Source organism: Macrobrachium nipponense, chromosome 32, assembly GCF_015104395.2.
Source record: "Macrobrachium nipponense isolate FS-2020 chromosome 32, ASM1510439v2, whole genome shotgun sequence".
NCBI classification, from domain to species: domain Eukaryota; kingdom Metazoa; phylum Arthropoda; class Malacostraca; order Decapoda; family Palaemonidae; genus Macrobrachium; species Macrobrachium nipponense.
The window spans coordinates 32,905,215-32,922,721 of NC_061094.1; the positions used below are offsets into that span (position 1 = coordinate 32,905,215).

Here is a 17,507-nt window from a genome sequence, read left to right on the forward strand (position 1 = left end):
ATTATCTTTGTATAGCTTCCACTTGCTTGGGTTAAGTTAACCCCCCGCCCCCAACACACCCTGGATGTCATCACAAAGTTATGTTTAAAATATTTGTGGTTAATTTCAGATTTTAAAAAAATTTTGCTGCAGAATCTCAGTGGGTGAAGATCATGTGAATTATTGAACCAATAGAATTTCTTTCATAAGCTAAGAAGAAGTTTTTCTGTTGAAATTATTTTTAGCTTTATGATTATCTTATGTACTCAGTATTGGAGTATGTAGTGATTTATTCACCAGTTCTTTATTTTGTAATAATTTCATGTGTAATTTTTAAAAATTTAAATCTTTCCAGTACAAACCAATTATTGTACTTTAAAACTGCTTATTTTGTGTGTTGCACTAATCCCAGATACATTTTCCCTGTAGAATAAAAAACAAAAAGATCAGGATGCACACGTAGGATGGCCAGAGTTATATGATCCCATAGGTCCTTGGCAGTTAACTGAGTCATTCTTTCTGTAATGTGATCTAGCTGTGCTAGAGCCATGTGGAGTCAGGAGGAGGGTATTTTGTTCACGTACAGTAATGGGTGTGTACAGCTGTATTAAAAAATTATTTTTAAAAACATTTGTTTTATCTTCAACCCATTACTGGACTTCACTCAAAAGTGGGGAGGAGCCAGGCCATGAGCATGTATGAGTGTGTTTGATCTTTAGGACTTGTGCAGTAGGACTTGTGCAGCAGGTCATTGAAATTTCCTATGCTTTTGGTGCTCATTGGTGGTCTTAGACGAGAGAATGTGCATGCACCATCCCGCATGAACCATCCGGTCATTTTTTTCTTCAATAGCTGGAGTGATGCGTCTGGGATTCACATGTGATGCACTAACTTGTTGTGTTGAAGGAATTGGTTTGTGTGGATTTCTTTTATACTGTATAGTGAGTATTACCCCTGAATTTTTTATAACCAACCATGAAAATTGTATTTCATGATGTTACAGTGGTTTTATATAAAGGTTGGTATTATTTCTTTACCGCTGCTTTTCATGCAGTAAAGATTTCTTCAGTGAAGATTTAGATTTTTAGAATGTACATCCTTGAAGATTTAGTGAGGACAGGTTAACAAAAATCATGCGGCTTAGATCAGATGTAAATCCCTTTTTTGGGGTGATAGGTTGTAGCACATTCTTTTGTTTTGTAAAATTTTTCTTCTTTGTTTTGCATGATTATTTCTTGGGGAGAAAATGTAATGAAGCCTTGTTTAAAATGTCAATTTCTTTTAACTCTGTTCATTTCCCCTCAGATGCAGTCGCAGATGGCAAGTCTGAATATTGGTGGGGTCGGCAACATTATGGGAGGTCAGCCACCAGTTATCTCTCAAGCCCCAGGGATGGTCGGTCCCATGCAAGGAATGGTAGGGCCTATGGGAATGACTGGAGGAGCTATGCCGACTACTGGTGTCATGCCACAAGCTATGGGTAGTGCTGCCCCTGCCCCGGGCCTCGGGAATGCTAATCCCACATTAGCTACTAATTTGTGGCAATAACTATTATGCACTTAGGATGGTATTAACCTTGCGGTGCTATGCGCTGAACTGTGAGGATGGGGGTGATGGGTTGTTGTGGGCCAAGGAAAGAGGTAAGCTGGAGCTTGTTTGCCAGCATGGGACCAGTTGTTATGATATTGGTGTATCTGTACCGATCAGTTGGTAAGTTCACCACCGGCCTCCATCCATTACACAGTGAGTGAGAAAGCACGGTGGTACTTGTTCTGCTAAGGAAGACCCTTTTTGGGAAATTTATAAATGGACATAAATATACAGGTTTATTGTTCCCTTTGTTATTTAGTGGATTTTGATGCATATTATTCCCCCCCTCCCTAGTGGCAGAGGAGGATTGTGTAGGACGAGACTCGTCTTGTAACTTGATTTTAACTTGGACATTGAAGCCTTAAAGGAACAAGTTGTTCATTTAGTATAGGTGTTTTATACAAAGAAATTATGGTATTTCGTAATGAAGATAAACATCGTCAAAACCAAAGCTTATGTGTTGCTTTGCTTTATGACCTGAAGTACCCTGTTACTTGGGAGTTGTTATCATTAATATTACCACATATTCAAGTCTAAGCCACCTTCCTTGGAATTTGATATCAGATTTCTTTTCTTATGCAAGCAAATGCAAATTTTCATTTACAGTCAAGTACCAGTTGCTATATCTTTATTTTGTACTTTAAGAATATTTGTCAAATTTTATTTTTTTTGGTTTATGCAGAAATGTAGAAGTATTAAGAACATAAAGGACTTAAATTTGTCTTTATCTCTACCTACTGCATTGAGGCAATATTAATTGTGTTCTCTCGTTTAGGATATTGAATATGTATGTGTCACATTTATGTACTTAAGGTATTCAATTCATTCTCATTTGCAGGAGAAACTAGTAAAACATGCGATGTTTTAGTTTGTCATAATATTTTCAGGTGCACATTAATTGGGTGGGTAACATTTCATTGCAGCAGAAGTTTCTTTCAGTATGGGTTTGCTTTTACACAAAATTGAAAATTCCATCAGTAGCTCCAGATACTGCAAGCATGAGAGCTCACCTGTTATGATATAGTTCTCGTGTTGGCATTTTTTTTTTTACCATGCAAATCGTAAACTGCAGGTTTTCAATTCTTAGGGACTTGTGTTCATTTGATTTCAACCAGAAGTTTATCAGGTTTCTTCAGTGGTGTTTACAAGTTGGAGAGTTAATTTATATATATGTACAGCTATGAGCATTAGCATGGATAGGGAAAAGTAATGTTGGTAGTATTCAGATTATGGTAAACGACAAAATTAATACAAGGTAGAAAGCAATAAATGTCAGAAAACTAAAATGATACAAGAAAGTGTTATAAGGCAGTAATGAAGGGGTAATTTTTTATCTTAGTTTTGCTCTGAAAGTCCCTCTTCCTTTAGATGCAGAATACTAATCCAAATTATCATATATGTATAGTCAAAGTTCCTGCAAGCACTGATTGACACCAATTTAAATATTCTGGTAGTATAAATCAACATTTTATGAGCGGAGTTCCATTGGATAAATTGGCTAAGATCATATGAAGCAGTTTGAAGATGTTCAGTGTAGTATATTTACTGGTTTTATACTACTTATTCTGTGTCATAATATAAAGATTTTAAGAATTGTATATCGTAACAAAAAACCCTCTTTTACGTCATCAAAATGGATGTTAGGTTCCTCAGCATTTTACACATATAAATATTGATTTTCATATTAAAAATGCATTTAGCATGGCATTTACCTATTTGATTGAGCTGTGTTAAAATATAATATGAATTTCAGTAAGATAGAAATTGAGAAAATCATCCAAATAGGGTAGGAAAAAGCCATTTAACTTCATTAGGATACATAGCAAAACCATTCAAGTTGGAATGTCGAGCACTGAATTGGGTAGTGTAAGATGCCTCCATTTGTGTACAGTGAGTGTTCAAGGCATAATTGTTTCATATGCATAGAATTTTTGGAATGTGCCAGTGCTTGCTTGCAAAATGTAAATACATATAACCATAAAAATAACTCAGGATGGTGTTGTAATGTAATTTACTTTTAACCACTTTGTTTAATTTGGGGCATGCAGAACAACTAATATCAAGAAATAATTGTAATTCCTCATTGCTTCCATTAACTTGTTCATTTATGGGTAATCTGATAATGGGGAGGTAAGACTGTGCAAAATTTTTGGCATTAAATGTTATACTTTTAGATAGAAAATGCTATTGCCATTTAGAGCAAACTTACAGTAGGTGCCATTGGATTTGATAAGTTGCCCAGATGAAGTTCTTGATAAAAATGAAATTTTAATGCATTGTAAAAAGCATATTTGCAGTCACCAATTTCCTGTCTGGAACACTGTACCACAGTACTTTCATTGGGTTTACATTTTAATCGAGGCTTCAGTTTTGGTTGGAAATGAAAGTTTTTCTCACAAAGAGAAGTTTGTGAATTTTGAAATCTTTGGGGGTTGGGTGTTAATTTCGTGGTATAGCTTGCCTAAAAACAAAGTAGGCTTTTTAGATTAGGACTTAAGTTACTGAAGTGCAGAAAGTGATTTGAAATTGTTTGGTGCTTAAAAGTTCATTTGTCTAAACATTCTAGGGATTTTTGAAGATTTAAAATTTTCCTTAATTTCATAGTCTTCACTTTAATCATTTTGATTCCATTTAGTTATCTGTTGCTGTGTGCTATTATGTGTGTATGTTGGAATATTGCCTCATTGTGTTTTGCAAAGAATGTTGTCATGAATCATTTGCCTTCTGTTTTGTAGTTTGCCAGAGTATTTAAATGGTAGCCGAATGGGAGTTCATTTATTTCTTTATGTTGATGTTGCAGACTCGTGCGTTTAGGCAAGAATCTAATGCTTTGGACCAGCTCTTTGAAAATTAAGGATTCTAGCTTATTTAATCTGATTGAACTATTTTGAAATTTGTTCGTGAATAGGAATTGCAATAAAATGAACCCAGCTGTTGGAAAGCCTAGAGGATTCAAGAGAACTTCAAAGGCCATATTTTGCATTGCTAAAATCAAAGAAATTATTGGACTTTTATAGTTTGTTCTATTTTCTTTAATGCCAAGGAGTAGCCAGCTTTGTGTAACATTATTACTACTGTTACATTTCAACACAAGCATGAATTCCCATCATTTGCTGTGCTCTGTAACAATTAAAAGGGCACACATTCATTGACATTAATCCTGGATTGGTGTTATTGTTATTTATAAAGCTTCATGGCATGAGTAACATCCCACACTTTTGAGTTTTGTGCAGTGTTTTCTGGATGTACACAAGCTGCTGATTAATTCAGGTGATCATTGAGAGTCAAAAGTAAGTTTGCTATGCAGATCAGATGACTGTAATCTTACAAGTGCAGTAGCTTTTCTTTTTACTGGTATACGTAGAAGACAGTGTTTGCGGAACTTTGGTTGCAAATTTTTTTTTTGTTTTATTAGGTAAAAAATACCTTGTAGATGATGTGAACTTGAAGTGAATACTTACCATCAGATATTTTATGTTACTGTGGTAGCTCAATTGTTTCCAAATTTGTAAGGTACTGTATACAGTGGGCAAGAGATGTTTTTAAAGACTGTTAACCAAATGTGCAGATAGAGGAGCTTTAACTTGTTTTTCCCAGTATACAGTAGTATATCTTGGATTTATCTCGAAGTGAAATCATTCTTTTCCAGTGGATGAAAAATATTATTTGCTAATCAAACCATTCATGATTTTAAATGAGTTTTGAAGCCACAAGGCGTGTGAATTGCATTGAGGCTTGGGATGGGTATTCCATTTTATGCAAGTCCAGTATGGTAGAGAAGCAGCCATGTTTATGCAATAAGGTTTGAGAAACTTCTATCATTTTTAGAGTAATGCCAACAGCTATTCTGCTTATAAAGGATAATGCACAAACAGCAGAGTTTACATACACAGAAAATACTCCACTAAGTCAAATGTACATTTACCTTTTCAACAAACAGGGAAATTTGGCCATATGCCCAATTATCTGATGAGTGACTCTTGTACTCTTGGAATTCCCCAGAAATCTCATAATTATGTGTGATACTTCTAACCAGGTATTGTTTTGAATTTATATATACACATTTACTAACACTTTGTGATGTATATTTTGAAAATTAAATATTTATTTATTTTAAGTTGTATATATCTTTTTGTATTTTGGATGAAATATTTATTTTATCCTCAATTTGCTTGAAATTACTACCATATACAGTAGTCTTTTTCATTCAGAAGACAGCATAAACCAGCACTGTCATGTTCAGTATAGTACCTAGAATATGAGAGATTCTCATTTTCAAGGGGTTATTGATGTAAAGCGCATAGTCCAGTCATCCATGGATTTGTAGTACCACGGCTCGTTGTGTGAGTTGTTAATTTTGTAAGATCAAAACATTTTACATTGTTGTTCTTCTATAGACCTGACAGAGTTACTTTTGTAGTTGGGTTGGAGGATGAGAGTAGAATTATGATATTATGTAGTTTGTTACTTTGGATGAGAGGATTTATGCTTGTCCTGGGCTGTTAGATCAAGTTGAAAGTTTGGGATAAGTTGTTTTGATTTTTTCACATTCATTCGAGTGTTTATCAGGCAGTCTGTGTGTGTTGGTAAATGATTTAAGCAAGAGAGAATTATAACAATGACAATATGCACTAGATTACATTTTATTACAGCTGATTGGCCAGCCGTGTTGGAATTATGAATTTGAATGCATCGGTTTGTTTATACAATTTTTTTTAACTAACAGTGAAGGCCTGTTGCTTCTAATCCTAATTAGTACAAGGAGAATTCCTTATAAATACTAGTCATGTTAATCGATATGCATTTCTTGACTTTGATCCACAGAAGTGTAAATTGGAGACTCCTTGTACAAAGAGTAAGAGTCACTTCTTGGGTGGAAACAAAGCAATATTGAAGTCTATTTCTTCCTAAATCAGGTCTGTGAAGGTTATTATTTCTTTTATATTAATTGGTATTTGTCACATTTCCAAGCATATAATTTTTGTATTCGAGCTTTTTTTATTTTATTTTATTCATTTTTTTTAGGTTTTTATAAATTAGTCAAGCAGCATGTTGAACAGATAAACTAGTCAAGGATTTGTACTGTTCCAAAAAATTTTTTTCCTAAAATTTTCTTCTGGAGTTTTTCTGACATTCTTTGGAATATTTGGCAACTTGACTATGTCTTTTGTATATGATGTAGGTAGTATATAACCATGAACTTGCATTCCTGATTAACATTAAAAGTACCATTTCTGACAACTGGCAAGACATTTGGAGCTTTGTAATACCATTTTGGTGTACATTGTGCTTCCATTAATGAAATATTGCTCCCTTTGTTAAAAATAGAGCTCTCTTGGATAATGAAAGCAGTTATTTTGCTGGTATTGAAATAGAATATTTTCCAGAACCTAGAATTCTCGATGCTGCTCACATATCATTATTAAAAGATTTTACTGCGGAAATAGTAGGGAGTATGGAAATACTCAGTTTTGCCTTATGATTTTATTTTATCAGTCTTTGCTGCTCTACATTACTGTCATAGAAATAGAAGACTTTGAGTCAATCCATATACGTAGTACTATTTACCCATATTTAGTTTGTTTGGTGAACTGTTAGTCTGTAAATATCAAAACGTAACCTTTTCTTGACATATGTAATTACATGTCTGAATTTGCATTTCAGTATGTTTATCACAATCTTTTTAAGAAACAGATATTTTCTACTGGTGTTCCAACTCTTAATGATTCATGCTCTTGTACTTTCTCATAGATTTATAGTTCCAGCACTGTTTTTTTTATAGATATAAATCTCTGCTTGAATCATCACCATTTTAGCATTACTATTAGAATTATTTCTATTTTCTATACCACACGGATCTAGGTCAAGGGGTTGTGGCTACATGATAATGTCCCCCCCCATGAACTTTGGTTGACAAATTTGATAGCAGTAAACTTCTCTTTAATTATCGAAGTTGTTGTATCCCATGTTCCTTTAAAGAGCTATGTGAATTCTGGTTCTGTCATTTAAGTGACTTCAAAGAAAGAAAACCATATCTTTTTTTTTTAGGTTAATATTTTCTATACAAAAGAAACTTTTGGTTGACCAATTCTAGTACAGTATTCTCTGTACAGTACATTTCTACCCCATGAATTGTTCAGAAATCCCAAAAAGATCTTCATTATAGACATCAGTTCTGTTGAATGCAAGTTTTGACATTTTGATTGCATTTACCATTTTCTGCTTGACTTCCAATTACTGTAGGTGGACTTTTATTTCCCTGTTTATTCACAGTCCATGGAGAATGAGGCATAATTTTATTATATAGTTAAATGGCAGCAAAGACTGTATATTTATAGTTAAGAAGTATGTGAAAGCAGGAAATGACACCAGCTCAAATTTTTTTTTTTCCTTAGGAACTATATCTGATCTGGTGATCCTTGTACCTATAATTGTATGCAGACTTTTGAACCTTTGCAAAGTTTTAGATAAAAGTTTTCACACATACATCAAGGTGCTATAGTACATTTCCTGCTTTTTATGTAGTTTATTGCAGCAGCAGCAAGGCTGGTATCTGCAATTAGACTGTGTATATTGTATGCATTATGCTTATTTATTTTGTTTTTATTTTGCTCATATGGTGTATGGGTCAACTTTATGATAGCTTCAGTATTCATATCTTTATATCAGGTAGTAGTTGTTTCCAGGTATTTAGTTGGCAACAGTGAGTTGAACTTATTTATATTCTTGTTTTGAGGTGGTCATAATATACTAGTAGAAAAATATAACTGAAAAGAACTTACAAACGAAGACCAACTGATGTTTGAGCACATTTGCCAATTTAATGTAAAATAGAATGAATCATTGGCTCCTCAAAAACTTTGATTTGTAAGGTTAGTACATACGTGGCTTTAATATAGTGAGAATATTGTCAGTGTTATTAAAGATTAGACAAAAATGACTTTAGAATCACAGTGAATATTGGAAGATGATTTGTTCTACGAGGTTGGTATATTTCCCCACTGCTCTATTTTATGCAACATATATGAGATATAATGAATGAATATAAAATACCTTGCAAGTGGAAATGAATGCTACATGTCCTAAAGTTATTTAATATATTTTTACCTCTGAAAGAATTATAATGTTAGTTTTCATATGCAGATCCTTTATCACATTCATAAAGAAAAATCTAAACACTTTTCAAATACTGTTCTATTAATCATTGTATCATAGGCAAAATTTGCTCAAATATGCAAAAATAAGCTTCATGAACTGTTAAGATATTATTAACTGTTGTATACCAAAGATTTCTTAAATATAATGGGTATTAATGTTAAAGACAACAACAACATTATTTATTGTAAAAATGGTTGACATTCTAGAAATGATCAGTCAATTCCTGTGTAAGCATTGTGCATTAGCCTTCTGCCCATTTTACTTCACTCATCATAACTAACGGTTTGGGTTTTTCACAGTAACATTGCACGCTGTGGGTGAAGCAATAAATAAAAACCCCTTGGGAAGCAATGCACTTTCATTCAAGACTAAGTTTTTGTTGTGCATTTCTCAAGGTTCTTGATTTATGGAAGTTATATGAAGTTTAGTTTTGTGAGGTTTCTTAGCTCAGTTTTACAATAGTATAGCCTTACAATGCTGTATTCCTCCCAGGAATTGTAACTGATCTGAGTTGAAGATATGAACATGAAAATGTAGTTTGTACCATTTGTAAATAAAATCAATTTTGGGGTCTAAAAGATATCTTTTATTTTGAATCTGGTTATATGATCCAGCTCCTTTTTCTTGGCATTCTCTTATTTCAGTAAAGATGTGACCTATATAGGTTATGTAGGAAGAACAGTTAGGATTCTTTTTGTCTAGGACTTATAAATTCTTAGAAAAATCTACTCCTTAACTAGTATTTCATGGAAGTATTTATTCAGCCTATATTTGGAAAAAGGACCTTTTATTCATATGCTTCCATTTTTTATGAACCATGTACTGAACTTCATTCCATTTCATTATCATAACTATCAGAGAATAATTTTATGTTAGTATTATATAACACTGAAAAGAAAAGCACACTTTTGACCATATCCTTGAAGATTTAGGGCTTAGAGTTCTAAATAAATAAGTAAAACCCATTTTCCAAGTACAGTAGGCATTTTATTATTAAAGCACTGTAACATTTTGAATGTGTGTGTGTGTGTCTGACTGATGAGTGCATTTGTGATTTGGGGTATGTTATGTGGCTTAAAAATATCAAATGACAAATTTGTTAAGGTTTCCATATTTTTTTCAATTACTGATAGTTCTTTAGCTGTTTGAATTTAGACTAGACAACTTTTAGGAGCATGTTAGAGTTCTCATATTTTACAAAGTAAGTAAGAGTTATTATTGTTGGACAGGTATTGGAATTAGCATATACAGTATATACAGCCTGTACATTTTTTAGTGGTGGTTAAATTCTTACATTGTTGACATTTGTAAAAAAAAAAAATTTAAACATATTTTGTTGTAAGGGTTTTATACATGATGGATTTAGCTTGCAGTCATGTTCAATGTTAGTTTGAGATTTTTAGTTTTTCTTGAGTCAGATTTAAAAACTACTGTACACTGTTAAACTTTTAAGAATAGAGGCTGAGAATCAAGGCCTAGCTGCTTTACTGCCGGTTGTTTTGTATAAGATGTTTGATTTATATGTGGGACATACCACATATTTTTATGACATTGGTTATATTTATGTGATATTTTCCTTGAACCTACTGCAGTAGAGAGCCCGAGCTTTTATTTCTTAAGAACTAAATGTTATTCTGGTAAATAATGGGCTTACTGGTAATTTCACTTATATTGCTGAATTACTTCTCAGTTTTGAAACAAGACTTGCATTTTCCACTAAAATCTCTCATTGAATGGCCATTGGAATACAATAAGGTGGTTATATATTTTTTTCTTTTTAAAGTTTTTGTTTACTCTGGATACTGTCCTCCTCATTTGATACTCTTTCCAATGTTCTTAATGAAGGTCAGATAAAGTATCAGCCTTTTATTAGCCTGGTTACCATCACAGCAGTAGTGAATGTATCTCCCTGCTGTTCGAGCTTTCAGATGGGAAGGGATTGTTCCCAGAGTTGTAATCAGGATCTTGTTTTTTCACTTAAAGGAAAGTACAGTTTAGTATGTACTTATTTTTGCTATTCTTGTGACTGGATATTTTAATTTTGTAAATTACTTTTTGTATTCCATCAGTTTGCCTGCTACAGCTTCTTTCAATCTTTTGTCTAGAAACTGCATCTGTGAAGATTATACAGTTTTTCATCTCTTAAAAAATCACATTTATAGCTGTTGTCATTCCCTTTTCCATCACACAGTGTACTATGTATTGCCTTTTTGGGGCTTTTATTTCTGACATCCCATAAAAGTCTCCTAGTATTTAATTACTACTGTAGTTCTATAATTGTTGTTTGGGAGTTTCATACTATATCAGCAATTGGTCAGTCATTTAAACCATCCTGTTGTATATACTTAAAACTGTTTTGTCGAGTATCAAATCATCCGTAATTCTATTTCAGGTAGAAAAATAGCTTTAGCTTCAGTATAATGCAGAGTACTTTACAGCGTGTTTAGTACCTATGATTACCTACAAAAATATTATACCGTATCAATCTTCCTAGGATGTTGTTGAATGTCTTCATTTCATGTCAGTAAATTATAATATTTAATTTTGAGCCTCTGTTATCTTTATATCGGTCCTTGGAAGTACAATTGCAATAATCGTTGGAAGCTGGAAACAGGACATATCAGTTAAGCTTTTACTGCCAAACCTTTTCTCTCAGTTTCAGTTCAATCTCCTGCTGAGTCACCCCCTCACCCCCTTTAGCCTTTTATAGCCGAATGTGTTCCGACATATTTTATAGTTTCTAGCTAACTTTTTTTTTTTTTTTTTATTGGAAGTTTGGAAGGGCCCATACTTGTCAGGATTGGACAGAAGAGTGACATTTCTTAAGGAGTATAGAAATAAAATATTTACATAATTTGGTGTGTTTTATATTCCTCTTTGGTATGTGAATCACAATGTGTGTATGGCACAGAACTGTACGGAACTACAAGCTCTTATTTGACACTACAAACCTTATGGGTAGAAGAATGAGGGTCGACCGTTGCTGAATAACCACTGGTCCCATGCAACGTAAAAACACCATACAAACAAAGAATGAGGACTGAGATTGTGATTTTTGGGGTCTGTGTAAATAGTTTAGATTGCAAGTATCTAATCATGGCCAAAGGAAACAACCAACAGTTAAATACAAGTCTGAAGCACTAGTACATATTCCTCTAAATCTAGTTATATTGTTGAGGATTCAGTGAAGGACATCCCTGTAGGGATGTAGTGCCGTCAGTGCACCTATAGTTAACGGGCAAGAAAGAAATAGAGTAATTAGCGCCTCAGTGACGTGATCGGTTTGGTGTTGGCCTGCCAGTTCGATTCTTGGTTATTCCATTGAGTCAGATTTGTATTTCTGGTGATAGAAGTTCACTCTCGACGTGGTTAGAAGTCACGTAAGGCCGTTGGTGCCGTTGCTGAATAACCACTGGTTCCATGCAACGTAAAGCCGGTTGGACCTAGTCGGAAATGGCTGCTCAAACAAATAATAATAATTCCATGCAATGTAAAAACAACAACAGAAACAAAAATAACGGCTGTAAATCAGATGACGAAAATAGGACTGCAATATGAGAGAAGTTAATGGACGTGTCTGCAAACTAGAGTAAATAGGTGGCAGTTGCAGAAAGATATAAAACTTGTAGCTTGGGCTACTCCAGGTATGTGCCTATTTAGTCCCGTGGAGAATTATTATACTGTTCCGGCACCATGGCTCTCTAGAATTAGGCCTGGGCACTAAGCAGATGTAATATTTTTCATGAGTCCTCTGGTGAAATGGAGCTTTAAGCACGGCTGCACAACCTCGTATGCTAAACGAGTTCCTATGATAACCGAGGTCCCTTAGGCCGTAGTTCCAATAGAATGTAAATTTAACTAAAATGTTATTTTCATGTACAGAGATCAAACTTTAGTCATTTTAATACAAACAAAAAACACTGCTGCATTTTCAAGGTAATAATGATTTGAATACACTTCCTTCTCCATTTTGCACATCAGAAAAGTTAATGAGAGGAATCTCATACATCTGCACAAACGGTTACTGCTACTGCCATCTAGTGTTCGCCCAACCTACAACTAACGACTGCTTCCAGCTGACCATCATCCTTGGAATGGTTTATTACCTTCAATTTTAGGTGGAGGCCTGGGCCAAAGACTTTGGCCTGGGCCAGGAGCAGCAGGAGCGCAACATCGTCCATTTAGTAAGTGTTTTTATTCAAGATGGAATAAGATAAGGTGAGTTACCTAGAGGTATCGTTTTCAACGCTCATGCGCATGACGTCACTTGGATACTTTGGGAGTTCTGCCAGGCGACACATAAGTGGGAAATATCCCGCGTTTTTTCACAGATGTTTATGTTTTCATTTGCGAGGACAGATTCATCATGGTAATATGTGCCTTATATGGGTACTCCAATTCTTATGAGACCAATATAACTGATAGAAGTGGAAAAAGTAGATTTTACCGTTTCCCAAAAGATGCAGAACTATGTAAGAAGCGGGTGGATATATGCAAAAGAAGTGATGGTATCAATGCCAAAACAGTGCGAATTTGTTTGTCACATTTCCAACCCGATGATTTTGCTAGAGACCTTAGGCACGAATTGCTTAATTACTATTGCCTTAAGACCTCCCGAAATGTAAAATAAGGTGCCATACCGACAAAATCTTTATTATAATGTTACTGTTGCTTCAGGTAAGCCTATCACAAATATCTCGTCATTTTAGCTTGGTTTACTAAGCATATGTATGTTTCATTTAGCATTTTGGTCAACTACGCGAACTGTATATGAAGAGGCTCACTTAGAAAATTGCAAGTAAATCTTTAGCCACGATAGGAATAATCTCTGAAGATCGGATGGAGAGAGAGAGAATTTTGCAAAAATGTTTTTGTGTGCTAAATACTATATCTTGAGCTTTAAATTATATTAAAAAGGTACTGAAGCATGTGCGTTTATATTTTCACCAAATCGAAATGCCAGTGCGATGAAAAGGGTTTTGACTTGACGAACCTGTGCATGAAATATGATATGGTAAACAAAGGCAGAGACGCTTTCTCGAACAGTCCACGTCAAGTCGAAATACTTGATCAAATGATTGATTTTGCTAGTAATGCTAAAGTGAAAGGCAAAATGTCTCCGTTCCAGAACGGCGTTATTATTTCATCTAAATCAGTAAAAGGATTGTATAACATGTTGCATGAACTGTATGGATTAGAGTGCTTGTTGACAATTCGGCTATGTCAAGACATAGTCGAACATCTCTTTTCTTTCATACGACAAATTTGTCCTTGTCATGATCATCCGTCACCTTTGGAATTTAAATATAGACTACGGTTATTTATAGTGGTTAGAGACAATAGTTTAACCAGTCAGGGTCTTGTGCTTAAATGTAAGTAGTCCATCTCAAAGCTCAAATGTTGCTCCCAATGATCTAAATTCAGGGTTATGTATCTCTGCGTGTCTCATGAAGCACCTTCTACCTGTTAACAATGAGATTGAGACTGAGGAAGATCTAGTAGAAAATTTAATAGAGATAGAACCTAAAGCCCTGATAGGAAATGAGGCCTTAAGTTATTTGGGAGGGTTCGTAGCGTTTAGACCTAGAAATGAATTAGGATCAGCTGATGTAGATGAAACAGACTAGGACTGGATATCAATTATGCAAAGAGAAAGGTATTATATAGGCCGCCTAATCATTTCAGAAAAAAAAATCTCTAAGCAATGGAAGATTTATTCAAAATTTTCCATGGTGATCCCAGGAGTCGGAGTAGTTTCAAATCTTTACTGACATATTCAAGGCCGCCAGTATTGATGTTCCGGAGGTGGTCTTGAGCATTTTTATTAGATGTAGGCTTCATCTTAGAATAAGAATATTAAACTCTAAATAGGTAAAATTACGTAGCAAAGGTGTGAAAAAGATAAAAAATGTTGTTCAGTAATAATGAAAATTAATTTGATTGAAATGAGACAGAATGCAGAAATCCCATAGAAAAGGTATAATTAGATGAAAACAAATTGTTCAGTAATCTTGAAAAAATCGCTTGATTGAAACGAGAGAGAGAGAGAGAACTGCAATGAGATTTCCAATGAAATGTTAGGAATAAGGCTTATATCATGCGTAGTTTTCATTTCCATTGTTATTATATTCCCTATCATATGTGTTAATATTTTGGAAATATAGCCATAAAGACATTAATATTAGCCTACTTTCTTAAATGCAATGTTAGGAATCCAAAAAGAGGAATGAACAATAAGGCTGATGGTAAAGATCATAGCTACTGGACAGCGGCACATATACACTCAGAAGTCTCCAGGTGACGTCACAGAGCACAGCTGAGCTCCCGGCACCATGCGCGGTAACTCACCTGATCTTATTCCATCTTGGTTCAATGTATTTCGCCGTGTTTTACAGTCGTCCGAATAAATATTACTTGAAATTCTTGTTCAGTAGGTAAAACTGCATAGAAAAACAGCAACTGCCATAGTCTAGGCCGCCGCAGATAAGTACCCTAGATCTACCCTTATTACAGTCGACCCCCCAAAAATAACTAAATTCTTAAGTCAAGAATTTAGAATTAAGCACGGACTGCAAGGAACGTTCCCGCCAACACTTTACGGCCGCTAGGAATTGGGACGTCCACTGTTATTTCGCAGTGTTTAGTACGAGCCCCTCGGGGTTACCCCCCAAAAATAACTAAATTCTTAAGTTAAGAATTTAGTTATTTTTTGGGTGGTCGACTGTAATAACCCCGAGGGGCTCGTACTAAACTGCGAAATAATAGTGGACGTCCCAATTCCTAGTGGCTGTAAAGTGTTGGCGATAACGTTCCTTGCAGTCCTTGCTGAGTTATTCCCTAGAATTAACATTTGCAAAATAACCTGTATATAGAGTTAATACGCATTAGGAGTTTGCTAACAGTTTTTATTTCCCGACAGGTTCAGGTTGTTTGTGCCGGGCGATGTTCATAAGCTAAACTGAAGCAGTTAAACATACGTAATGGGGCACTTAAGATTTAATAAACACGAACTCCTTTTCCAGCTGATTTCCTCGCTTGGAATTGAAGGATTTGCTCCCAGTAAGCCTCCTTCGAAATGGCTGAAATCTACCCTCAAGGTTAATGAACTCAATTTTCAGGAGTCACGTATAGTTGCAGTTGAACTGTATAACAAATATAACCTAGTCAAATTTGACTTATATTTTTACCTGTTTAAGTGGAGTTTGATCTAGTAATCAATGTAGAAAGAATTAAGTTTGAACCCTACTCGGTGATATTTGTATAAGAAAGGTTTAGTCTTCAAGTTGAGAATACTGCTCTGGAGTTTACCAAGGTCCCCGATCTTCCGATATTCAATTTTAACTGATTTATATGAGCTTGGATACTTTACCCAAGACAAATGCAGTTGGTAATGGCTTATAGTAACAAATGGAATACTAAAATAAGTTCAAAGTTATACATCGGCGTTTTTTAAAATAAAACCCTGGACTTACACGGCAGACTGCAGTATACATCTGAGTAAGTAAAAGTAATTGGGTTTCTTGTAGTAGACTTGAACAGCAATGCAACTATTGCCCGTTCAAATGCTGTTCAAATTTTTACAGCTCTCTAACTAAACTGGCCCCAAGCTTTTTTTTATTCTCTTGCGAACTTTAATTGCAGAGTTATATTCTGTAGACTTGAAGCATTGTCGGTAATTATCTTCGTTCAGGATCAACTGAAGCTTTACAAATTGTGATTACGGTTGGGGCAGTATATTTCTAACGCGTGGGGTAAGCGATCGGATTTATATAAACCTTCATAGAATATTACAAACGTATGATAATAAACTGCATGTGAGAAAGCTTGTTAATAATGGCATACAGACCTTTCTTTGGGTTTTGGTACAGACTTTATCGGAACATTGTTATTCGTTAGTTAACTTTTGCGTCTTTCATCCCCGTCGGTAGGCTACTTTACCGCCATATTTCTAGTTCTTAGGATTGTTAAAACATGCGGTAAATGAAGATGAATAGTATGATAATAGTTTCAGAGCATTTACAATACTACGAACGCGCGTTTCTACTGCGTTAGTGGATCTGGATGGGACTTCCACCATGGCCACCCTTCCACAGACGCCACAGCCACAGGTGTCCGTTAGCTCCTCCCCTTTCCGGGCGACCCGACCAGAAGGGATCCCCCAGTTTCTCTGAACTGGTGAGTTGGGAGAGTGAGTGTGTGACTTCATCCTCTCAGTCACTCAGTCAATCTGGAGTTTACTGGCGTAGTAGCTGGTGGTGGTTCGGTGGAGGCTGCGCGAAAGGAAGGCTGGGGGGATAATCCCGTTCCCATCATTGTCGGTCCGAGTCCGACTTCGTCAGTTGTGTACGGGCAATCGGGCATAGGTCGTGCGTGGCTCGTTGGAGCCTGGGCATTGATGGCTGTTTAGTGAATTGAATTTTATAGATAGTTTGATACAGAAGTGCAGTGTCCTTTTAAATACATCGGATCTTTTCTCCATAAGTTGTGAAAGTGTTACTGGTGAATTGTTCTGCCGTATTGTTAGCTATCGTCAGGATCCACCGAGAGAGAACAGGTTAGTTTTACGCTGCAGCCATTGTGTATTTTCTGAATATTATAGTTATCTTAAAGAACACATTTGAAGTATCATTTATTATTATTATTTTGCTGTAACTTCGAATGTTTACGAGAAACCTAACTAACTGGGTAATAAAATGGTTACTTGAAAAGTCGTAAAATACTCATTCATGATGACAATCACATCTGGATACATTTATTAATTAGACTGATAGAAGTGAGGT

The 17,507-nt window shown here is 35.1% G+C and overlaps 2 protein-coding genes across 3 annotated transcripts in view; both read left to right on the forward strand.

Annotated features, from left to right (window-relative positions):
* LOC135207325 (stromal membrane-associated protein 1-like) overlaps positions 1 to 11,581 on the forward strand; it is a 116,478-nt gene extending 104,897 nt beyond the window's left edge. For both annotated transcript variants that reach the window (XM_064239025.1, XM_064239026.1), the window contains one exon: positions 1,285 to 11,581. In XM_064239025.1, coding sequence (XP_064095095.1) covers positions 1,285 to 1,527 — 243 coding nt within the window. In that variant the 3' untranslated portion in view covers positions 1,528 to 11,581. The remainder of the gene's footprint in view (positions 1 to 1,284) is intronic.
* Positions 11,582 to 16,890: 5,309 nt separating this feature from the next.
* The window catches only part of LOC135207327 (XK-related protein 6-like), a 53,578-nt gene continuing 52,961 nt past the window's right edge, over positions 16,891 to 17,507 (forward strand). Inside the window, exon 1 of the mRNA XM_064239027.1 lies at positions 16,891 to 17,281. The gene's annotated coding sequence lies outside the window, so the exon portion shown is untranslated. The remainder of the gene's footprint in view (positions 17,282 to 17,507) is intronic.